This window comes from Kogia breviceps, chromosome 15 (genome assembly GCF_026419965.1).
Source record: "Kogia breviceps isolate mKogBre1 chromosome 15, mKogBre1 haplotype 1, whole genome shotgun sequence".
Classification (NCBI taxonomy): domain Eukaryota; kingdom Metazoa; phylum Chordata; class Mammalia; order Artiodactyla; family Physeteridae; genus Kogia; species Kogia breviceps.
In genome coordinates, this window is record NC_081324.1 from 72,206,514 (window position 1) to 72,229,993 (window position 23,480).

General features: G+C 49.6%; 1 protein-coding gene across 8 annotated transcripts in view; it reads right to left on the reverse strand.

Annotated features, from left to right (window-relative positions):
• Positions 1-23,480, reverse strand: part of ACACB (acetyl-CoA carboxylase beta) — a 109,189-nt gene that overhangs the window by 41,255 nt on the left and 44,454 nt on the right. For all 8 annotated transcript variants that reach the window (XM_067014676.1, XM_067014681.1, XM_067014677.1 and 5 more), the window contains 14 exons: positions 22,322-22,472; positions 22,120-22,223; positions 20,991-21,072; positions 18,391-18,536; positions 17,091-17,241; positions 15,421-15,555; positions 12,656-12,802; positions 11,019-11,207; positions 9,422-9,522; positions 7,749-7,837; positions 7,532-7,656; positions 2,015-2,128; positions 1,738-1,851; positions 1,076-1,165 (listed from right to left, as the gene is read on the reverse strand). In XM_067014676.1, the coding sequence (XP_066870777.1) occupies positions 1,076-1,165; positions 1,738-1,851; positions 2,015-2,128; positions 7,532-7,656; positions 7,749-7,837; positions 9,422-9,522; positions 11,019-11,207; positions 12,656-12,802; positions 15,421-15,555; positions 17,091-17,241; positions 18,391-18,536; positions 20,991-21,072; positions 22,120-22,223; positions 22,322-22,472 (1,738 nt within the window). The remainder of the gene's footprint in view (positions 1-1,075; positions 1,166-1,737; positions 1,852-2,014; positions 2,129-7,531; positions 7,657-7,748; positions 7,838-9,421; positions 9,523-11,018; positions 11,208-12,655; positions 12,803-15,420; positions 15,556-17,090; positions 17,242-18,390; positions 18,537-20,990; positions 21,073-22,119; positions 22,224-22,321; positions 22,473-23,480) is intronic.

Here is a 23,480-nt window from a genome sequence, read left to right on the forward strand (position 1 = left end):
AATTGCAGGCCCAGAGACAGTGGCTGTAACATGCTTACAAGCCCAAAATGGTCCCCATGGAGACCCAGTCAACCTTCTGGCATCAGGATGGGTGACCCATGGGGTCTAAAAGATGGCAGAAGAGTGGGTACCACAGGGGACTGAGACTCCAAGTTGAGAGGGTAAAGAAATGAGGAGAAATCACCAGGGGAAGACGGTCAAGTTGAAAACACCCATCATCTCATAACTCCTTAAAAGGATTCTGAAAGAGCAGATGAAACATCGTGATGTCCTGAAATTAACCGAACACCTCTCAGCCCCTGAATTCCGGAAAGCCAGAGCGGAAGCAGACAACCTGGCTCTAATGAGCAGTGGCTCATGTTAATCTCTGCCTGACACACAGGGAGGTCACCTTAAATTGTCACCTAGGCTCCTTCTGGCTCTCATAGTTCCAAGTGGAAAAGTCTTTCCAAGGTATCTAAGGCAGGTGAGTTGGAAAGTTTGGATGAAGTGCCTCAGACTTAGCCCTTGGGGGTTCATATTTAACTGTGCCTGGTCCGGAGGAGGCTGGAATGGCACACAAGATAGCAGGGGTTGGGCTTCCCTGGTGGCGCAGTGGTTGAGAGTCCGCCTGCCGATGCAGGGGACACGGGTTCGTGCCCCGGTCCGGGAAGATCCCACATGCCGCGGAGCAGCTGGGCCCGTGAGCCATGGCTGCTGAGCCTGCGCGTCCGGAGCCTGTGCTCCGCAAAGGGAGAGGCCACAACAGTGAGAGGCCCGCATACCACCAAAAAAAAAAAAAAAAAGATAGCAGGGGTTACCAGCAAGGACTCTGGACTAAGACAGACCTAATGTGAATCCTGGTTTTGCTACTTCCTAGCTGTGTGACCTTGAGCAAGTTGCTTCACCTCTCTGAGCCTCCGTTCCCTTCTGCGTGAGACAGGTGTAAGTAACAGGACCTACCTTGTCGAGAGAATGATAAGATCACGTTTGCCAGGCACGTGGCCCAGGGTCAGGCATGTGGCAGGCGGGTAGTGGCTGTTAGGACCGGCACGGTCAGTACTGGTGCTGTTACGGGGGCCTCTCTCCTACTTACCTCCAAGGATGCCATGCAGACGACTTTTTTAGTATGATAGAAGAAAGTGGGCAGAACGTCAAATATGGTCGTTTCTGAGAGTATTAATTTCTACAGGAAATGGAAGGGGGGAAAAGAAGGAAAAGGGAATGTTAACAAGTTCTAACCAGCAGTCAGATAAGCAGGAGGGATGGGGGCAGGGAAGGAGGCTGGTCGTGTTGTTATCACGAAACGCTGCCCATTTCCCAGGCCCACGAGATCTGAACGTGGAGGCAGTTCTGGGGTGACTGCTCCCAGCTCCAGATGTGGAGGGGGGTGCCTGGAAGCCTGTGAATGAGGCAGATTTAGGGAGTGAGGGAGCCCTGGGAAGATGAAGCCATGACCCAACCATGTGAGTGCTCCCAGCTGCTAATAAGTTCCATCACACATGAATTTTTAACATCACACCTCCTGGGAGAGCCTTGCTGCCTGAGGCTCTGTCCATCCTGCAGGACTCAACCTCTCCCAGAGCCTCCCCTGGGCAGCCCTGGCCACACTGGACTAAACCACTGGAGTTGGCAACTGTGCCCTGCACCCGAGTGCCAGCCCATCGAGGGAAGAGGGAGCCCGCTTCCCCACCCCCAGGCCCCACTTGGGCCACAGCGTGTGCTCTCTGCCAAGTGGATGGATGGAGATGGCCTCACCTTGAGGTTTTCCGGGCAGAACTGGTGGCCATACATGTCGATGGCAGACAGGAAAATGGACTCCACCTGGTTGTGCCTGAGCTCATAGGAGGGGAGGTGGGAGGCAATCAGGACCTGCAGAGGCAGGGGACAGAGGGGCTGGGGCGAGCCATTCTCATGGGGAGGAGCCAAGGGGCGGGTCCTGCAGCACAAGGGACATGCACGGCGGAGCCGCAGGTGGGGAAGGACGGCACCCTGTGACCTCATGCGCAGTGGAGACCACGGCTGGCAATCCTACCTGCCTGGCTCTGAGGGCCACCTTGCAGTGCTTGCTTTTGCTCAGCTGAGTGAGCTCGCTGAGGATGGAGGTCAGCTCATCTGACAGGGAAGGGTCTGGGCCACAGAGCTCATCCTTTGGGGGAGAGAAACAAAATCCAAATGGCTCTCTGTTCTACCAGAAGGAAAGAGGCCAGCATTCACCCTTGGCCAGGGGGTGGGGGTGTGGCTGCCCCCGCAAATCTGCACAGCATGATACACATACCCTAAGCCACTCTCCACCAACTACCCCCCAATTCATTCACTCTCCCATTCATCCACCCCAAAACATGCCCTAAATTCCTGGCATGAAGAAAAAGACAACAAAGTCTCTGCCTGCATCACTATTAATGGCCAGCACTTATCAGGTACTTACTATGGCCAGGCAAGCAGCTAGACCCTTTCTACTCATTTCCTCAAATGACCCCAACCCACTGACAAGTTGCTATACGATTCCCATTTTACAGATGCGGAAACTGAGGCTCGGAGAGGCAACATGCCTTGCCCCAAGGCTACCAAGCATGTGCAAGGCAGAGCCACATTTGAACCCAGGGCTCCCCTGTCCCTAAGGCCTCTCCCTCTTTCCTCTAAACATTGATGCCTGACTTATGGAGTGCACTTTCAGAGAAGAGGGATGAGGGGAAATAGAGGCAGGTATGAACAAAAAGTAAGAGCCACATGGGAGGCTTTGTTGAGGGTGTGTAAGCTACCCTCCAGGAGCCCTGGTGTGAGGGGAGCATCTAGGGCCTGGAGAGGTCAAGGGAGGCTTCCTGCAAGAGAGAAGATCTAGAGGTGGAACATACAGAAGAGGGAGGGATGAGGGTTCCTATGTACATCCCTCCTCTCTGCTTCTGAACAAGGGACCTTTCTGCTGGAGACCAGGGCCGCATGCGACTGGTCTTTGCAACTCCTCTTATGCCCTAAATGCAAGAAGGGCTTGGTAATGGCTCAGAGCTTATACTCCCTCAATACCCACAAAGATAGAACAATGAATGCTGGGAATCTGAATGCCTGGGCATCACACCCCGCTTCCTTGCACCAGGCCGTTCTCCAAGTGGTCACCAGATGGTGGGGCCAGGGGTCATTCTTTTCCACATCTGCTTCTGCATTTTCCTAATTAGAATGAGCCCACACTGTTTTTACAAACAGAAAAATTTTTTTTAACATATTAATATTTCACACTCGTACACAAACACATAGCATGTCAGTGCTGAAGAAATCTCGTGGGAAATTATTCTAAACTTTCTCTCCCTCCCAAATTCTGATTTGCTTTATCAAGTGGCGGTGGCATTAGTCTCCATCATTCCACCAGCCTGTGGCTCCAAGGATAGCACAGAACGCAGGCGCCGTCCAACAAACAGGCTAGTGGTTTTCTAAGAGAGGAAAGACTCAGGAGTTCCCTGTGGCCTAGTGGTTAGGATTCTAGGCTTTCACTGCCGCGGCCTGGGTTCAATCCCTGGTTGGGAGAGATCCTGCAAGCCATGTGGCATGGCCAAAGATAGGAATAAAAAATAAATAAGAGAGGAAAGACTCAAGACAAGTTTTGTATGAAAAATTTTAAAATCTGGCCACTACACTCTACACACAAAAGTCTAAAATACTCTCTCTCTCTTTCTTGTTAACTTTTGTGAAGTGGTCCCATGGTGTATATTTTAGTTCACAGCATCATGTTTTGTTTTCTTTGTTTTGTCACTAGCAAAGTCCTATGACTACTGAATTGACGTTCAGAAATGAGGTTCCCCACTATACGACATAAATCACAGCAAGATCCTTTTTGACCCATCTCCTAGAGAAATGGAAATAAAAACACAAATAAACAAATGGGACCTAATGAAACTTAAAAGCTTTTGCACAGCAAAGGATACCATAAACAAGACCAAAAGACAACCCTCAGAATGGGAGAAAATATTTGCAAATGAAGCAACTGACAAAGGATTAATTTCCAAAATTTATAAGCAACTCATGCAGCTCAATAACAAAAAAACAAACAACCCAATCCAAAAATGGGCAGAAGAACTAAATAGACATTTCTCCAAAGAAGATATACAGATTGCCAACAAACACATGAAAGAATGCTCAACCTCATTAATCATTAGAGAAATGCAAATCAAAACTACAATGAGATATCATCTCACACCAGTCAGATTGGCCATCATCAAAAACTCTAGAAACAATAAATGCTGGAGAGGGTGTGGAGAAAAGGGAACCCTCTTGCACTGCTGGTGGGAATGTAAATTGATACAGCCGCTATGGAGAACAGTATGGAGGTTCCTTAAAAAACTACAAATAGAACTACCATACGACCCAGCAATCCCACTACTGGGAATATACCCTGAGAAAACTATAATTCAGAAAGACTCATGTACCAAAATGTTCATTGCAGCTCTATTTACAATAGCCAGGACATGGAAGCAACCTAAGTGTCCATCAGCAGATGAATGGATAAAGAAGATGTGGCACATATATACAATGGAATATTACTCAGCCATAAAAAGAAATGAAACTGAGTTATTTATAATGAGGTGGATGGACCTGGAGTCTGTCATACAGAGTGAAGTAAGTCAGAAGGAGAAAAACAAATACCGTATGCTAACACATATATATGGACTCTAAGGGAAAAAAATGTCATGAAGAGGTTAGTGGTAGGACGGGAATAAAACACAGACTTACTCGAGCATGGACTTGAGGATATGGGGAGGGGGAGGGGTGGGCTGTGACGAAGTGGGGGAGTGGCAGGGACATATATACACTATCAAATGTAAATTAGATAGCTGGTGGGAAGCTGCTGCATAGCACAGGGAGATCACCTCTGTGCTTTGTGACCGCCTGGGGGGTGGGATAGGGAGGGTGGGAGAGAGGGTGATGCAAGAGGGAGGAGATGTGGGAGCATGTGTGTATGTATAACTGATTTAGTTTGTTGTAGAGGGAAAACTAACACACTATTGTAAAACAATTATACTCCAATAAAGATGTTAAAAAAAAAAAAAAAAAAAAAAAAGAAATGAGGTTCCCTGTAAAGGCTCAAAAAAATTTCATTTCCAAGTAATCACTCAATTAACAAGTCTTTGCTCAAAATCTCCAAAGCATCAAATACCGTCAAATGCAAAGAACTCACCATTTTCTAGCAAATGGAAACAAGAGAGCCAGAAGAATAATGAATCTCACATATAACCCCCAAACTACACCTGCTACAACATTTTTAGCCTCCTTCACCAAGAAGCCCCTTGGCAGTGCCCTAGTCCTCTGATCTGGGGGCCATTCCACCAGGCCATCCTCTTCCCCAGGCCATCCTCTGATGAACATTATTTTTAAGAACTTCGCCCCAAGAGAGTTATTATGTACACAAAGAGTAGCAAACAGCAGAATAACCCACAGACCCAAGCCCTGGCCGATGAACAAATGGTGAGTGGACTGTAATAAATTATAGGCATCCTTTGTTTTACAGACACTCACACTTAAAAAGACTCCATCCAAAGGAGGTACTTTGAGAAAAGGGTTATATTATTTTAGCAGTGAAATTCCCCCCAAGACTAGATATGTCCTTGGTCTTAAGTTCCCAATCCTGGCTGCATGTTGCAATCACATGGGGAGTCTTCCTCCCAAATTTAATTTTAAAAAAAATTTTATTTATTTTTGGCTGCATTGGGTCTTCGTGGCTGCGCGTGGGCTTTCTCTGGTTGCAGCAAGCGGGGGCTACTCTTCGTTGCGGTGCGCGGGCTTCTCACTGAGGTGGCTTCTCTTGTCATGGAGCACGGGCTGTAGCCACGCGGGCTTCAGTAGTTGTGGCATGTGGGCTCAGTAGTTGTGGCTCGCGGGCTTCAGTAGTTGTGGTGCATGGGCTTAGCTGCCCCGTGGCATGTGGGATCTTCCTGGACCAGGGAATGAACCCGTGTCCCGTGCACTGGCAGGCGGATTCTTAACCCCTGCGCCACCAGGGAAGTCCCCCAAATTTAATTTTGAAGAACTTCAAAACTACAGGAGATCAGTACATTGAAAATTATCCAGATTCAGCAATTGCTAAACTTTCACATTTGCTTTTCTAGTAAGCATGCATGCATGCCTGTACACACAAACACACTCACTCTTTTCTCTTTCTCTCTTTCAGTTGCAGACACCATGATCCTTCCCACTACTTCAGAATGGACCCCTTTGAGAAAAAAGATCTTTCCCCAGCTAACTGTAGAACTGTTAAAACACTCCAAAAACTGAACACTAAGCCAATATTATTATCTAATATACAGTCCCCGTTTAAACTTTCCATTGGAGAAGCTTTCAGAAAGTACTAATGCCTGGGCCCCATCCACAGAAACCCTGAGTTAATGGACCAAGGGTGGGGCCTGGGCATCTGTATTTTTTAAAAGCTCCCCCATCCCCACCCCAGGTGGTTGTCAAGTACAGCCAGGATTAAGAGAATCTCACGCTGCACTAGGAGATTTTTTAATGATTCTTTACAAAAATATCAATATTTATGAATCCATCTTGTTAGGGTGCTAACTGCCCTATAAGCCCAGGCCCAAATCTGGCCCACTGCCCAGTTTTGTAAATAAAGTTTTACTGGCACAGAGCCACACTCATTCATTCACATATTGTCTACGGCCACTTTCACGCTACAATGGCAGGACTGAGTAGTTTCAACATAGGTTGCATGGCCAAAGCCTGAAATATTTACTCTCTGGCCCCTTACAGAAAAACAATCTGCCGACCTCTTCCTGCTATTAGCCAAGCCCAAGTCTCTGCTACTATCTGCTGATCCTGCATTTTCTAAGTCACGTCAAGGAAAAACGTCTTTAGCTATAAAGGATTGCTAATTATTAGCTGGTAGGAGGAGCAATAAGAACAAAGATATTCCACGCTTCACCAAGAAGGCAAAATGAAAGCCCTACCAGAGGACTCAGAATCCAATATCCGGGAACATATGTATACGTATAACTGATTCACTTTGTTGTAAAGGAGAAACTAACACACTATTGTAAAATAGTTATACTCAAATAAAGATGTTAAAAAAAAAAAAAAAGAATCCAATATCCCTTGACTAATCATAGCTCATGACTCTGGAGCCATGCTGTGGGTTCAAATCCCAGCTCTGCACTTATAAGCTGGGTACCCTTGGGAAAGTGATTTCACCTCTCTGTGCTCTGTCAAAGGAGGATGAGAACGGTACCGGTACCGACCTCCTAGGGCTGCTGTGGGAATTAAACAAGTTAGCATTTGTAAAGCATGGCAGGAGTGCCGGGCACACAGTAGGTGCTTTGTGGGTTAGTCATCATCTTCCCCAGGGGTCAACAAATCCTACCTACTGCCTAGTTTTTATAAGCAAAGTTTTACTGGGACACAGCCATGCCCATTTGCTTACACCGTGCCACAGCAGCATTGAGAGGTCAGGACAGAGACCATATCCTGGGCTAAATCTAATATATTTACTCTCTGGCCCTTTCCAGAAAACGTTGGTGGAGCCCTGAGCTACCCCCACTCTGGGTAAAGGGCGACTTTTCCTGCTTACGATCAACATGATCACCAGCTTGTTCTTCTTGGCCACCTGCGCGTGGGAGAAGATGCAGTCCCACACCTGGGACATGTCTGGTTTCAGCTGCTCCCTGAGGTTTATCACACACTTGTCGTAGTGGGCTGCAGGGAGACAAAAGGCCACGTGGGGTAAGGCTCGGGGCCCCCCCTGCCCCTGTGGGCTTGTCACCAATGCCTGCGGTGGCGACTCTTGCCTTGCTGGAAATGGTGTTCAACCAGTAAATATCTTCGCAGGAGATCCAACACCACCGCCTTCATGTAGCCCCGGGTCCCACTGCGGTATCTGGGGAGGAAGGGAAGGCTGCCTTAGTGATCAGCTCTACTTCCTGGGGTGCCGGAGTTATCCACAGCCAGGACTTTTATGATTTGAAAAAGGAGAAAACCCTAATAAAGAAACTGGAGGCAGCTCCCTCTAATCTTTAGGCCTGGGAGGGATGTGTGAGTTAGTTCATTTGTGCTAATAACTCCACAGGCCAGGGAGAGCAATGACTTGCCCAAGGTCACACATCCAACGAGAGGCCAAGCCTGAGCCTTTGGATGATGCCTGCCCGTCCCCAGAGAGAAGGAAAAACACTTACAGAGTTGGGATGCTGAAAGGGGTCTGCCTTGCATGCACGGTTGAAAAGCAAAAATTTTCAATTAACCACTCAATGTATAAAGACAGTTTGGAAGACAAAACGACTGGAAAACAAAACAAAACTTGAAGGACATTTACCAAAAGATCCCTGTGTAAATTTCACTTCCCTTTTAAAACCAAATGGTAACCTGGATGTTCCTTAAACCATTTCCTCTTCTAAACTATTTCAGAACACAGGGAATTGAGTTTTCAAGAGAATGTGATGCTGAGTTTTACGGAAGCTGAAAGCAGCTTCACCCCAGCATCACCAAATGGCAACAAAAGAGAGTAAGAACCTAAAATACTCTTTTATTCAGATGTGATTTTAAAAACACACACGAACACACATAAGACAGAGCTTTGAGATTTATTTTTAAACACACAAAAACCTGCTATGGAATTTGATTCGTTTATCATTTGTTCATTCCTTCTAGGCATTTCCATCGCTGAAGGATGGGTTAGCGTTAGCAGTCAAAGTGTTCCGGGGAAGGGATTCCCTTCCTAGCCCTCAGCTGCGACTCTCACTTTGTGGGGAATCCAAACTCAAATCTCCTTCCTCAGCTGCAATCCTATATTGTTAGTATGAGTCCCCATGAGCCAGGGAGCACCCTGCAAAGGATGGCATTTTCCTATAGTCCTATATCCTCTGTACCTCTGATAGTTTCTGGCACATGGCTAACATGCGCTGAATTAATGCGCGGAAGTCTGAGAATGTTTGGATTCTGTCCTTATAGGCAAAGCTTTCTTGCTGGGTAGAGTTTTCATGCAAAAGGGCGGTTCATTTTATCATCAGAATAGTTCCCCCCGCTCAAGAACTACTTAAGATAAAATACAAATTCTTTGCCAACTCCTCCTTTGCAAGGATCCCCCAAAACCGCAAGGATAATCTGTATAAACCTTTACAGCCTATAAAGCCATCTCATCCCACTGTCTCATAATCAAAGCTACCACGGGACTCACTATGTGTCAGCACTTTAGAAAAATCAATCTGCTCATAGCTCAAAATGACTTACGGTGTGTGAAGTGTTTTTATACCCATTTTACAGACTGGCAAACTGAGATTCACTGAAGTAAAGGGTGTTGCTTTGCTCTGCTGTTAGGAAGGGCTGTGCCGGGGCTGTAACTGGGGTATCGGACCCCAGGCACTGTCTCTCAGTTTGAGCCTGCCCTTAAGATAGCACCACCCTGGGGCAATAAATACATGGATAACTGAGTGTGATAACCACACCCCAAGGAGGGCCCAGGACTCACTTCTGGACCAGCTGCACAATGCTCTGGGTGTTCATGAAGAAGACCTCCCGATCGGCCTTCCGCTGCAGGGTAGCCGCATGGCCGTCCAGGATGGTGGCTATCTGCATGGGAAAACAGGACAGGTCTGGCCACTCAAACCACACGATCTGGTTGCCACGCAGAAGCCACCAGAAGGACCCACCATAAAAACAATAACAATACCATAAAAACAACAACAACAAAAAAAACATGTAATGAAAAACCTGCATCAATCACAAATTCCTAGAAGGTTCCAATGTGTATTTTTCTCAACTGGGGTCCTTGAGAGCTTTGTTTTCATTATTTTTCAGTTGAGATAGAATTCATATACCATCATATTCCGACTCCCTTCTTTTTTTTTTTTTTTTTTTTTTTTTTGCGGTACGCGGGCCTCTCACTGCTGTGGCCTCTCCCGTTGCGGAGCACAGGCTCCGGACGCACAGGCTCAGCGGCCGTGGCTCACGGGCCTAGCCGCCCCGCGGCATGCGGGATCTTCCCGGACCGGGGCACGAACCCGTGTCCCCTGCATCGTCAGGCGGACTCTCGACCACTGCGCCACCAGGGAAGCCCCAACCCCCTTCTTTTAAAGTGTACAATTAATTCAGTGCTTTGTAGTATATTCACAGAGCTGTGCAACCATCACCACTATCCAATTTCAGAGCGTTTTCTTCTCCCCCCAAAGAAATCCTATAACCATTAGCAGCTACTTGCCAACCCCCCTGCCCCCAGCCCCTGGCAACCACTAATCTACTTCCTCTTCTCCATGGATTTGCCAGTTCTGGATGTTTCATATAAATGGAATCAGGCAACATGTGGTCTTTAATGATTGGCTTCTTTCACTAAGCATCATGTTTTCAAGGTTCATCCCTGGTGTAGCATGAATCAGTATTTCATTCCTTTTTATGGCTGAATGATACTCCAACCTGGAGGTTGACCTCTGGGAATAAACTGACTTACACTGACCTCGGGGGCCCCAAATTGCTGACATGTGGGTGGGGTGATGGTGGGAGGCAGCCCTTATAACCAGGCAGAGGGCACGAAGGTAAAAAAGAGGTGGCTCTTCCAAATGCAGATTTCCTTTAAAATGCCTGATAAAAGCACCCCCAAAAAAGAACAAAACGAGGCCATTGTAGAATTATTAGAGATTTCTGATACTACCCGGAAATGGTTTCCATTCTTAAAAAATATTATATATACGTATAGCCCCAAGATTGTCACCTTACACAAAGCAGAGGGAGAGAATCAGTGCTACACACTAGCAAGAAGAACTCACAATGTCCTCTACTGTGTCAGCCAGCGTATTTTTGGAAAACACTCACTCTATTTGCACCGTTTACTCCTGTTCCAAAGCCGAGTTACACAGAGTGAGGCCTGATAACTGTTTATGTTCCTCTAAACAACTGTTGCTTTGGGGAAAATGCTGCGATTCTGCAGAGAAGGCATGAAAGAAAACTCTCAGTCCCCAGCATCTCGGCTGTAAGTGGGTCTCGTGAAGCCAGATTTGATCAGAGACTGGACGTCCGCACCGACGGGGAGATGAGTTCCCAGCGGGGCTGGAGTGGGGGTGGGGGGCACCCACCTGCTGGCTGGGGAACTGGCACAGCACCGAGGTGATGTTGCTGGCATACTGGGCCATCACCCTGCGGACAGCCTTCTCCACGGGGGCGGGGATGCGGCCTGACACGCTGGTCATGATCTCCTGCAGATCCAGCAGTGGCAGCGTTGGGTGCCGGATGGTCACCAGGAGCTTCTGCACCCAGTCCTTCAGCTGCAGCGGGGAGCACAGAGTCGGCCCAAGGCTGTGCTGGGGGCATGGGCACGGCCACCCACCACGGGGCGGCCGACACACTCAGCCCATCCAGGCCCCGTGCACCTGGGTGGTCAAAGATCTAGACCCAGTGGCCTGTGGAACAGTCCAGAGTAGAATGGCCCCCTGACCACAGGGGGAATGAACGCCCAGTTTCCCCACCTAGGAAGGCCCCACTCCCCTCTCCATGCATCCAAATAGCCAGACTTTTGTGGGGATAGAACACCAGGCCCTGGGAAAAGCGAACATTTGTGGGACACTGGCTTTGTGCCAGACACTGTTCTAGGACCTGGATTTGCACGTTCTCATTTGATCCTCAGAGATAACCCTACGAAGTAGGAATAATCATTATTCACATTTTCCAGTTGAGGAAACTGAAACACAGAAAGGTTAATTAAGTTACCCAAAGCCGCCCAGCTAGTAGGAAGCAAAGCCAGGATGTAAACTGAGGCAGACTCAGAGACTCTTAACAGCTGCACTGCACTGCTTCCGGCTCACCCGGAAGCAGAACTGTTGATGGTCTTTGAATGGGGAGGATAATGGCGCCAACCCCATAACGTGGTTGTAAGGTTTAAAAATGAAACCATGCACACACAGCCAAGTGCAAAAAGACTAAAAAAAAATGTTGTAATTCTAGCAATTAAGCAGCATAACCTAGGGGCTAAGTGCATGGATTCTGAAGCTAGAGGGCCAGGGTTCAAGTCCCCTCTTTGCCTCTTCATGGGTGAAACCAGGCAAATTTTGTAGCCTCTCTGTGCCTCAGTTTCCTCACCTGTAAAATGGAAATAATAACAGTTCTTACCTCCTAGGTTGTTGGGATGGTGAAATGACTTAATAAGGGTCAAGTACTTAGAGTAGTAGATGGCACATAGCATGTACAGGACAAGGGCTGAGTTATTACTATGACCCCACCATCACTGTGATTGGCTTTTCTGGGATGGAATGTGATGTAGCACAATTTTATAGTTACTGACGTCGAGTTCAGCAGCATGGGTCTTTCACGGAGGTCTGCAAATTTGAGGACTTGTTTCTCTACAGACAACGGGACCCTGGGATGATAAACAGGGTTGTGTTTCTGGACAAAGCCCCTTCCTTGCTGTCTCTTTAAGAGGGTGACCCACATTGACTCCTTTCTTAACTTACTATGTGAACATTCTCAGTGTTGAGCTGAACCCAACCCCAAAAAGCAATGTCACCTTTACAACAGTTTATAATCAGAGAGAAGCATACACTGATGTTTACAATGAAACTGAGGAATTTCCTGAGAATGGGTCCTTGATAGAAACAACAGAGAATGAATCATTTTCTCATTTCTTACCTCAATAAAGATCTCTGGGATCTCCTGGCTCTTCATACGGACCTATGCACGTGTGTATGAGATACACACCTACCCTGCACACGTGACCCACCTTGATGCTAAAAATAGGCTCCGGCAGACAGTAGCCCTTCATGATGTTCCTCAGATTTTCCAGGACACTGTGAAAAACCTGGTGCAGTTTCTCTCCGAGGATGGGCAGCGTTGGTTGGGAGGGGAGCTCTCCCGTGAAGGGCTCAGCCTGATGAGACACCACAGGAGTCAGAGGTCAAGGCCACTGTGGCCTCTGAATGAGACATACAAGCCAAGGGCCGAGGCAGAGCTACCAACACACAATATACACAATATACATAATGTGGTTATCATGAAGCCTGCGAGGGAGGGGGGAACGAAAGAAAACATTGTATTGGAAAGTTAAAATTGCTACATTCACACCCCTGTGTGAGGTTTCCAAACCTTCCCCCAGAGTCAATTATGTACCCCAAATAATTTTGGAGGGCGTCAGATGTGATTTTTAAAAAAACGTTCCCATGTTGAGATCTGGGGAAGTCATTCTGGCTTCTACATGAGTTAACTTGAATTTCGGGCTAACTAGAGCAGCCAGTTTGTAGCCAATCAAACAGACATTGTATAACTGCTTTAATTATTAAAGGAAAGGGCACACTGACCGGAAGTAAAGAATGTCCATGTTAAAAATAAAGATGAGGGCTTCCCTGGTGGCGCAGTGGTTGAGAGTCCGCCTGCCGACGCAGGGGACGCGGGTTCGTGCCCCGGTCCGGGAAGATCCCACGTGTCGCGGAGCGGCTGGGCCCGTGAGCCGTGGCCACTGAGCCTGTGCGTCCGGAGCCTGTGCTCCGCAACGGGAGAGGCCACGACAGTGAGAGGCCCGCGTACCGCAAAAAAAAAAAAAAAAAAAAAAAAAAGATGAAATGCCTCCCTTCCTTCATGCCAATGCTGGTACTTCTTTGATGATAAGATTCCCTTACCAGGTGCCAAGCCCATACGGACTCGCTGTGTACGTGCTGATCTGTTCTGTTTCTGTGTGTATGTTTTGAAACCTTGAAGGAATGTATCCCTGACTTGTTTCATGCTCTTTGTTCTGACAAGACATAAAACTGTGCTGAAAAAAATGCTCCTTGGGAGCAGTTCCCCAGAGTTATCTGAAAGGTTGTCTTTCGGGCTATGGTCCTCAGTTTGGTTCAAATAAAACTCTTTTCTGGGCTTCCCTGGTGGCGCAGTGGTTGGGAATCTGCCTGCCAATGCAGGGGACACGGGTTCGAGCCCTGGTCTGGGAAGATCCCACATGCCGCGGAACAGCTAAGCCCGTGAGCCACAACTACTGAGCCTGTGTGTCTGGAGCCTGTGCTCCGCAACGGGAGAGGCCGCAACAGTGAGAGGCCCGCGCACCACGATGAAGAGTGGCCCCCGCTTGCCGCAACTGGAGAAAGCCCTCGCACAGAAACGAAGACCCAACACAGCCAAAAATTAATTAATTAATTAATTTTTAAAAAAAACCCCTCTTTTCTATTCCTAGTAAAGACTGTTTATTATTTTTGTCGACAGATGTTTTTGTTTTGCTTTGCTTTCAAACCAAGATCATCTTCCTGTTTTTTTCTATTTATTTCAGTCTCACTCGAACCCCAAAGATGAATGCCTAGCAGGGTGAAAATTTAGGAAACTCTCATGCAAGTGTACGTGCTTTTTGTAAATCATAAACATTTAGCCTTAAAGGATCGCCAAATAAAAAGCTCCCCGAAGGGGCAACACTGACTTAATGTACCCATTCGTCTGTTAATTTATTCTACAAATATCCACTCAACACCAACTGTGTGAGGCACTGGGACCGAGGAGCTGCGGGGGGGGGGGGGGGGACGACGCTATTCTGCTGGCCCAGAACCCTCAGCTTCCGGTCCCTCGACTCCACTCCCAACCCTGCAGGCTCCTCTCACCCTTGAAGATTCACCGGACCGGTTCCTTTCTCCACAATCGGCTGCTGGCTTCTCCACCTGGGCCCTCACAGCCAGCAGCCAAGGGCAGCCCCTCTGACTGCACTTACCGAGCTGAATTACAAAGGCCGTCTTTCTCACGGGCATCTGTGAGCCTCCTGACCTGTGGCTGGGAGCCGTCTCAAGAACCTAGCCCGGGAAACGTTTGCTAAAAGGAATCACAAAGCAGGCACAGACCTTCCTGGCGATCTAACAAAGTTCAGTCTATTTCTAGCTTTGGGATCCCTCTAAAAAGAATAATGAAAAGAAGGAGAGGAAAACAAATGAAACTAATAGAATAGTCTGAAGAAAAGAGTCGATTTGATTTTTTAAAAAAATGCTTTTCTAGCTTTTGTTTTTTCCTGGGCATATACACTAATTATTGTAGAGAAAACAAAATGACATGCATAAATGGCGAGAGCCACCTCCCCGCAGGCCTGGCTTACTCTAGGAGGGTAAATCATGTCACGTCACGGAGACACGACAGCTCTATATAACGCACTGGGGGATGATGTTTAGGTCAAAGTTCACAGGAAGAACCCTTCCCCTGTAAGCGTCTGGGAGAAGGTTTTTCCAGGCAGACAGAACTGGCCCCAGGGGGACGGGTCTGGAGCATTTGATTAAGGGAGGGGTAGTGGGAAAGGAGATGAAGCCAGGGAAGAAAGCCGGGGCACAGCTCAGGGCGGGTCCTGGACATCATCGGAAACGCATGGCCTTTATTCTAAGTGGGATGGGAAGCTGCTGAGAAGGACGCGAGCACAGGCAGGCACACTCCTACGCCCGTCGTGCTGGCTGCCGGGGGCAGGTGGTGGCAGGAGAGCCGGGGCCACAAGCCTGTCTGGCTCAAGGGGTAGCTGTGCCGGGTGCCACATACCGGGTGCACTTTAGAAGGGTCATCGAGCTCCAGCCTGGCCACCACACAGCCTGCTTCCAACACAGCCCCTGGGCGCTTGACATACTTCACCTGGCCGCTTTCCTGCACATTCAGGGTCGTGATCATCTTCATCACCTGTTTTGCAGAGAGAAGAGATTAGATGGAGCCCACTAGGACTGGCCTGTGTCACCCCAAACTAGTAACTCTGGAGCAGGGACCGTGTCATTTACATTGAATGACTCCGTGGGCAGAGTTCAAGCGGAGGGTAGAGAGGGAACCAGCATTTACACAATCTGTTGTGTACCAGGCACAGCGCTGGGCATAAATTTTTTCCACCTGCAGAGCCAGCCAGGGAGGCAGGTGTTCATTGTACCCATTTTACAGACGTGGAGACTGAGCTTTATTTCCAAAGGAAGGCCTCTCTCTTAGAAATACAGAAGAATCGTATGATGTAGGGTGACTGACACACACATCCCTAAAATGTGGTGCATTTTGTGACCAGCTCCGGTTTTTATTTTTTTATTTTTATTTATTTATTTATTTTTGCGGTATGTGGGCCTCTCACTGTTGCAGCCTCTCCCGTTGCGGAGCACAGGCTCCGGACGCGCAGGCTCAGCGGCCATGGCTCACGGGCCCAGCGGCTCCGCGGCATGTGGGATCTTCCCGGACCGGAGCATGAACCCGTGTCCCCTGCATCGGCAGGCGGGCTCCCAACCACTGCGCCACCAGGGAAGCCCGCAGCTCCGGTTTTTAAAGGCAGTGAGAAAACCCTCTTGGGAATGACGGACATGATTGCAGTACAGTCATCAGCCCCTTGAACTGGTCTGAGAGTCTGGCCGTGTGGACGTGATGAGTTTTGTTGTCACGTGTGGGCTGCAGACTGACAGCACTGTCCCACCCTTTGCTCAGAAGTTCACAGCTTGGGCACCCAAGTCAGCCAGGCCTGGGATGGAACCCCTGCTCCCATCCAGCACTCTGTGATCTCCAGCACGTGCCTTCCCCTCTCTGAGCCTCAGTTTCCCCAACAGTAAAATGGGAGGAAATGACAGTCTTGCCTCACAGGGCACTGACAAGGATGAAGCAGGATGGCACATAGTAGGAGGCCGACAAGCGTCAGCTACTACCGTTGCTATATTTTCATTACAAAAATCACTATTTTCCTGGGCAGCAGGGAATGGAGGCCGGGTTTGAATCCTGGCTTGGTGTAACCTTGAGTGAGTTCCTTAGCCTGCCTGGGCCCCGTGTCTTCATGTGCAAAATGGGGGTCCCATTTGTGTCCAACTTATATGAGTGCTGGGAAGATTAAAGGAGGTAATTAAAGACAGATAAAATGCTTAGCATAGTGCTTGCCACGTGGGAAGTGCTTTGCTTCTGTTGGCTTACCACTTTTTAACTGTCCGCATCATGATCATTCATCGGTTCTTACTCACTCCTGGGGAGGTATACATTTTTGAGATTTTTTTTTTCCCTTTGGATGTTGCAGGGAATTGGGGCTGAGCCCCCCACACATGGCTCTCTTAGGAATCTGCAGATGACAGCCCAGGTGAGAGGGGAGGTCTGCCGGCTTAGGTGAAGCAGCATTGGTAGATGGCCCTCCCTGCGGGAGGGGGTGTAAGGGAGACCTGGCTGCAGCCCTACCCCCCTCCCAGGGGGGCCAGCTCTGCGGTCACCTCTATCTCAGCATAGCTGCCCCCAGCCTCGATGTGGCCCCCGTCCTCCACCATGTACTGTATCAGCTTCCCCGCCGAAGGGGCTCTCAGGACCGTGGGATCATTCTCCTTCTCAAACACACACGTCTTGTTGCCGATGGTGATTCGGTAACTGCAGAGAGAAGGAGTGGGGAGGTGGTGGGGAGACTGGGGAGGACCATCGACCCAGGTGCCCGAGTCAGGGTTTCGACAGCATCTTCCCTTCCTAAAAGGCAGCCGTGAGCATCACCCTGTGTGTGGTTTGAGGGACTTACTCCATTTTTCCCAAATGGTAGCATTTGACAGTTACCGCAGAGACTTTGGGTGTGAGCTGGGTTGGGACCCTTTACTGGCTGAAAACTAGTTCCTTTTCCTGACATAATTCCAACAGGCCCTGGTATAGAGAAAGCAATCAATCACTATTATTCAGTAAATACTGACCCACTGAAAGCCTTCACCTTAGAACTGGGAAGAGCATGCCCCGTGGATAAAGCTTATAATCATCTTGAATATTCTTGGCAGATAGAACACGGGTTAAAAAGAGGTAAAAAAAAAAAACACCGATCTCGGATGAATCTAGTCCACCTTCTTCCATCGGGGATTCGGAAGGGAATCTAACTGGAGCTTTTCCAGGCACGGGGCCTCTGGAACCCCACTCCTCCCCATCTTACTCTCTTGGTCGGGGGGGTCTTTGCTGCCTTTCCGTGGGGGTGGGAGGGTCTGTGTTTCATCATGTGAGCTCAGACACGCTGGACCAGGAGGACACGCGACGCCCCTGTGCAAAGTGCTTCCGGACCATCCAGTCCTCCACCCATCCAGACACAGAGCGAGCTTCCCTGCCGCCATCTGCTTGTTCGATGTGTCTCTTCCCCGACAGACTCCATGAGTCATGACCACGGCTGTATCCTAACACCTAGCCCGGCATCTGGTGTAAGCAGATGCTCAATAAATAGCCTCTTCCCTAATCGGATGGCCTCATCTTCTCCAAGCCTTGATCTGATGGGTGTGGACACTGCAGCTCAGGCCCGGAGCCTCTGGCACTCAGCACACACCTTGCAGGCCCTGGAGCTGGGAGTCACGTCCCATTCGGCTTTGAATCCTCCCAAGTCACTAGAATAGGGCCTCCTGGGAGCCTCCCATAAATGCCTGCCAGCTGCATGGAATTCCAGCCGAGACATTAACCTCTCCAGGAGCCCCAGAATGTTCCAGAGAAGGTGCCTTAGCTAAGACCCTCAGACTTAAAGGGGAGAGCTGGCTCTGTGTGCCCTCCACGACCACACACCTGTCGACCTCCTCCTTCAGGTACGTGGTGTAGCTGCTGCCGTTGTAGGACAGCAGCAGCCCCCCGTCGTTCAGTCGGTGGGCGTCGATCTCGATGTGACAGCCATTCATGATGAGCACGAACATGGTTGGAGACTGCCGGGCCACCTGTGGGGACAGTTCAATGTCCCCACCTGAAATGAGGATGCCTGCTTGGCCCTGTGCCCCCAGAGCACCGCCTGGCCCCCCGACCACAAGCAAAGGCTAGTGTCCACGGCGGGAGCGCTGGGGTGGACACCTCACCTCTCGAGGCCCAGCCCTCACTCACCCCAAGGGAGCAGCGACAGGGAGGGAGCCCGGGGCCAGTGAGCCACACCTGCCCTGTGGGTGGGCTAGTGGCTGCCGGCCGCGGGTGTAGTCCCAGGCCGGACATCACTGTCCACTGTGTGCCCTTGAGGGCTGAGGCCTTTCTTCTGATCCTGTCTCCAAGCAGGGTTGCCCTGGGAGCCAGGGAGATGGGGGTCTTGGTCTGGGTGAGGCAGACCTGGGGCCTCCATCAGTGGCCTGGACATGGACCAGGGCTCTGCCCGTTAGACCTGGCCCTGCCCAGGGGCACACAGTGGATCTGGGACACTGGAAGGAGACATATACGGCCAGGCCCTGGCCTCGGCTCTGCATTTCAATCTGAAACACCAGCCCCACCTGGCCCTCAGTTCAAAGTATGTGCTCTCTCTCAGAAAACTAGCACCCTAAAAAGCCCTCAACCTCTTAAAAATATATATAGTGACAAAAGATGGCAAGAAATAGAGGAATATTTATTGCCACATTATTTATGGTAACGGGAAAACCCAGAATCAAACGAGCTCTCCAACAGTGGGTGCTGCCATGGAATGTTCTAGACCCGCACTGTCCAATATGGTAGCCCCTAGCCAGACGTTCAAATGTAAGTTAACTAAAATTAAATGGAAGGTAAAATTCAGCTCCTCAGTTACACTCGCCACATTTCAAGTGCTCCATAGCCCCAGGTGGCCCATACTGGACAGAGCAGATTTAGAACATTTCCACACCTGCAGAAAGTTCTATTGGACCATGCTGCAGACTCTAAACTGATGTTAAGGGAAACTTGCTAATAACAGGGGGAAACTATAGGCCGTGATAATATCAAAGCAGTAAAAACATTTGCAACTTTATAAAATCAACGCATAAGGAAAAAAATAACTGAAAAGAGGTCTGCTAAAACGTCTGAACCCGGGCCACAGCAGTGAAAGCGCAGAATCCTAACCACTAGACCACCAGGGAACTCCCCCATGGTGGACTGTTTTTCTGACGCTTCATGCTTGTTTGCTGTTTGGAAATTTTCTGCAACGAGCATGTGTCATATTTAAAATCAAGTTGAGGGGACCCAGGCCCCCAAAGGTAGCCAGGAAGCATCAGGGGCAAAAGGGAAGCGATTTTACACACGTTACGTGGATGACACACTCGTTTGGCTGAACGAAGCCTGAAAATCTCCAAAGTTGAAAGTTCAATGTGTGCTCAGCAATGTTAAAAATCAAGTAAGAGAAAATAAAAATTCTGTTGCCTTTTCCATGGAATATGAGGCTGGGAAGTGCTGGGGAGGCCCTGGCTTCCCGGGGACTCATCGCGTCCGAAGGCCACCTCAGCTTGGACCCCCGGGGGGCTCATCCTGTGCGCGCACATCTCAAATATTCTTTGACACTCTGCTGAATTGGCCTGGGACGGCTCAGGACGGGTCACCAGATACGTCCAACAGAGAAGAGCAACCCTGACATGCTCCAGGGATGCCGGCGATAGACCCGGAAGCAGTCGGAAATCCACACATTGATTCTCGGTGCAGAGATGCTGGACAAAGCCAGTCTCACAGCCCGGGGAAATGCACCCAGACGCTCTGCTCTTGAGCAACGGTCCGGCTCACACTTTGTACGGGGTTGAATTATGTCCCCCCACATTCATGTCCTCCCTGGCACCTCAGCTTGTGACCTTAATGGAAACAGGGTCTTTGCAGATGTAGTTAGTTAAGGAGGGGTTGTGCTGGATTAGGCTGAAACCTAAATCCAGTCTGACTGGTGTTCTTGTACGAGAAGAGACCCAGAGAGACAGGCACAGAAGGGTGAGGATGTTAAGACAGACAGACAGACACAGGCACACTCAGAGAAGGTGGCCGTACAAAGCCAGAGACCGGAAGAGCCTGGTGTGACAACCTACAAGCTAAGGACCACCAAGGAGCACCCACCACTACCAGAAGCTAGGAAGGCATGCTCCCTGGGAGCCTTCAAAGAGACCATGGCCCAGCCAACACCTTGATTTTGGACTTCTGGCCTCCAGAACTGAGAGACTATAAATTTCTGTTGTTTGGAGTGACACCAGTTTATGGGACTTCATTATGGCAGCCACGGGAAACCAATACACTCTCTAACGTGCCTTGTGTGTGTGGCTCAAGCCTACGGGTTCTAGAATCCAAAGACCTTAGATTTCAAGGTCACGGGACTGCACGGGGAATCCAGGGACCAAGCGTGAGAAAATCCACTGCAGGGATGGCCCGTCGCAGAAATAAAACTCCCTTGAGCCACCAGAGCGTGGGAGACATCTAACAGGGACCTTTACCTTGAGGATGTACTTAACGCCTCCGTAGATTAATTCTACATCCACAATGTTCAGCAGAGAGTCTGCGGGGAGGACCTGGCCCCTGAGAGAGAAGACAGACCAGTGGTCAGTTTGGGAGTGGCCAAGAACTCTGCAGCCATCCATCCCCTGGATATGAAAAACCACCCACTCTTTGCCTCTTCTAACTATCAACACACCTGATTGATAAAAGGCAAGGAATGGAGAGTCCCAAGGAACCTGACATCCCTTAGAACTTAAGGAAACTGCTCTTGCTACAGGATGTGACATTTCAAAAAGGCTCCTCTGAGAAGCAATAACCATACTGCTTCTTCTTGAAAAAAATTCCTTACGTGGGAATTCTGCCACCTGCTTGTGAAAGAAACAAATGCACAGACTGTGATTCTATTTACCATTCAAAACCATATTATCCAAGTGCTAAGAACTTTCGCCCTTCTAGTTCCCTTTCAGTAGTTTCCTTTGCCTACCACAGTGGTTTCCAATGTGGGGTCTGCCTCTACCCCGAGGACATCTGGCAATATCTGGAGACATACTTGATTGTCCTGACTTCCAGGGGGAGAGGGGATGCTCTGGATGGGACCAGGGATACCGCTAACTTCCTACCCTGTCCCACAGGACAGCCTTCACCACAAAAGACGACCCAGCCCAAAAGGTCAGCGGTGCTGAGGTTGGGAAACCCTGGCCTATCCTAAGAGGGAGCTCCTGGCCACTTCCACAGGGTCCATTTCACTGGTCACCTGATTCAGGTGAGGGTCTGGGAAAGAACCATTCGTAGAGGTGACCTATAACCCGCTTTGCTTCTCAAATCCACCTCCTCCTCTCTGAAGCCCTGAGTGTTACGACGTAGCTTGCACAGGTCAGCACGAGGAAGCGCACTGCTGTCTGCAGGATGGCGGCTGCCTTGGTCTTGAGTACCCCTCCCCTCCCGCCCCCTACCCCAGCCTCTTCTAGGGCTTCCAGGTTTATCCAAGGAATTCTACAGAGGCAAGCACGTAGGAGAGGTTCACTAATCGCTTGGTGATGGATTTACACCCAGATAAAGCATGTGTCTGCCTTACTTGCCACCAACACATATCCCAAGAGGGGAAAGGAAGTACCCCATGGGCCCCACCTTTCCAGCGAGTGTAAGAAATCTGTCATGCAGGTCCTGAACATCGAGTCGGCCACGTTCAAGGCTCCGCACACCACCCCGAGCATGATATCCGGCTTCTCGGCCTGGGAGAGACTCTGCACATCAGTATCCACAGTGACCAAAGCCACGGGGAGCCAGGAGGGCTCCAGGACCCCCAGGGGAGACACGTGCAGCTCCCCACCTGCACTTTCTCGGCGATGAGATTATCCAACCAGCTGGTGTCAATGTCGTTGTTCTGGAAGCTCTCGGTCTCCAGGAGATTGGTGAGATATTCCACGGTGGTCCTGAAGTCGCCCCGGATGGACAGTTCCTTCAAAGCCACCACCATGTTCCTTGAGGGGAAGGCACACGGATTGTTTTCCCGATTAACATACGCGTCATCAGAGTTCTGGAGTGGTTTCAAGTGAGTCGGAACCGCACAGAAGTTTAGGGAGGGCCCCGAGTCAGACGGCTTGGGGCAATGTCGGCTCCAGCATTGACTGGTACAGCAAATCTTGGGCCAGTGACTTAACTGCCTGGGCCTCAGTTTCCTCATCTGGAAGATGGGGGAATAACCCTGCCTTCACACAGATGCTTGGGGATTAAAATTAGACAGTCTGTATAAATAAAGCACATGGTCACTCAACAATAAACCTTAACTGCTATGAAACGATTTATTACAGTGATTATAATTGCTATTAACCATGCCAGTTGCTCTGACTCCCTCTCCCGCTAGACCTATCAAAATCCCCCAGTGTCCCAACAACGAGCCGCTCTTTACCTGTCCGCACAGCTGTCCGGTGTGCCTGGGGGGTACATGAGTAGGTGGCTAACACCGGTGACCCCTCTGGGCATGGTGGTCACCAGCCCACATGTGCTTGGCTGTAACCACCTCCCGTTTCCCAGAGGGGCTGCCTCCCCCCAAACAGGGTGTCCAGTCCAAAGGACAGAAACCTCCACTCTCCATGAAATCATAGGGAGAATGTTTCAGGGAAAGGTACCAGAGGAAGAGGGGGCATAAGAACCCTTCCTGGGAGAGGAGAGCTTTCACACCAGTTACGATGCTCCCGCGTGCTGTCAGCAGGTTGTGACAGAGTGGCCACGAGACCCCAGCGGGAAGGTGAGAAAAATGAAGACGCAGGGAGGTTAAATGAGGGTGTCAAATAGGCTACTGCAAGGTGGGTGTGGGACCCGAACCTGCATCTACAGGCTGAGCCACTGGGTTCAAAGGTGACCAGCTTGTCCCAGTTGGCTCAGGACTTCCCCAGTTTCAGCACTGAGAAATCCCACATCCCGGGAAACAGTCCTGGGAAAACGGGGACAGTTGATCCCCCTTTTGGACACTGATGGCAATAAGAGCT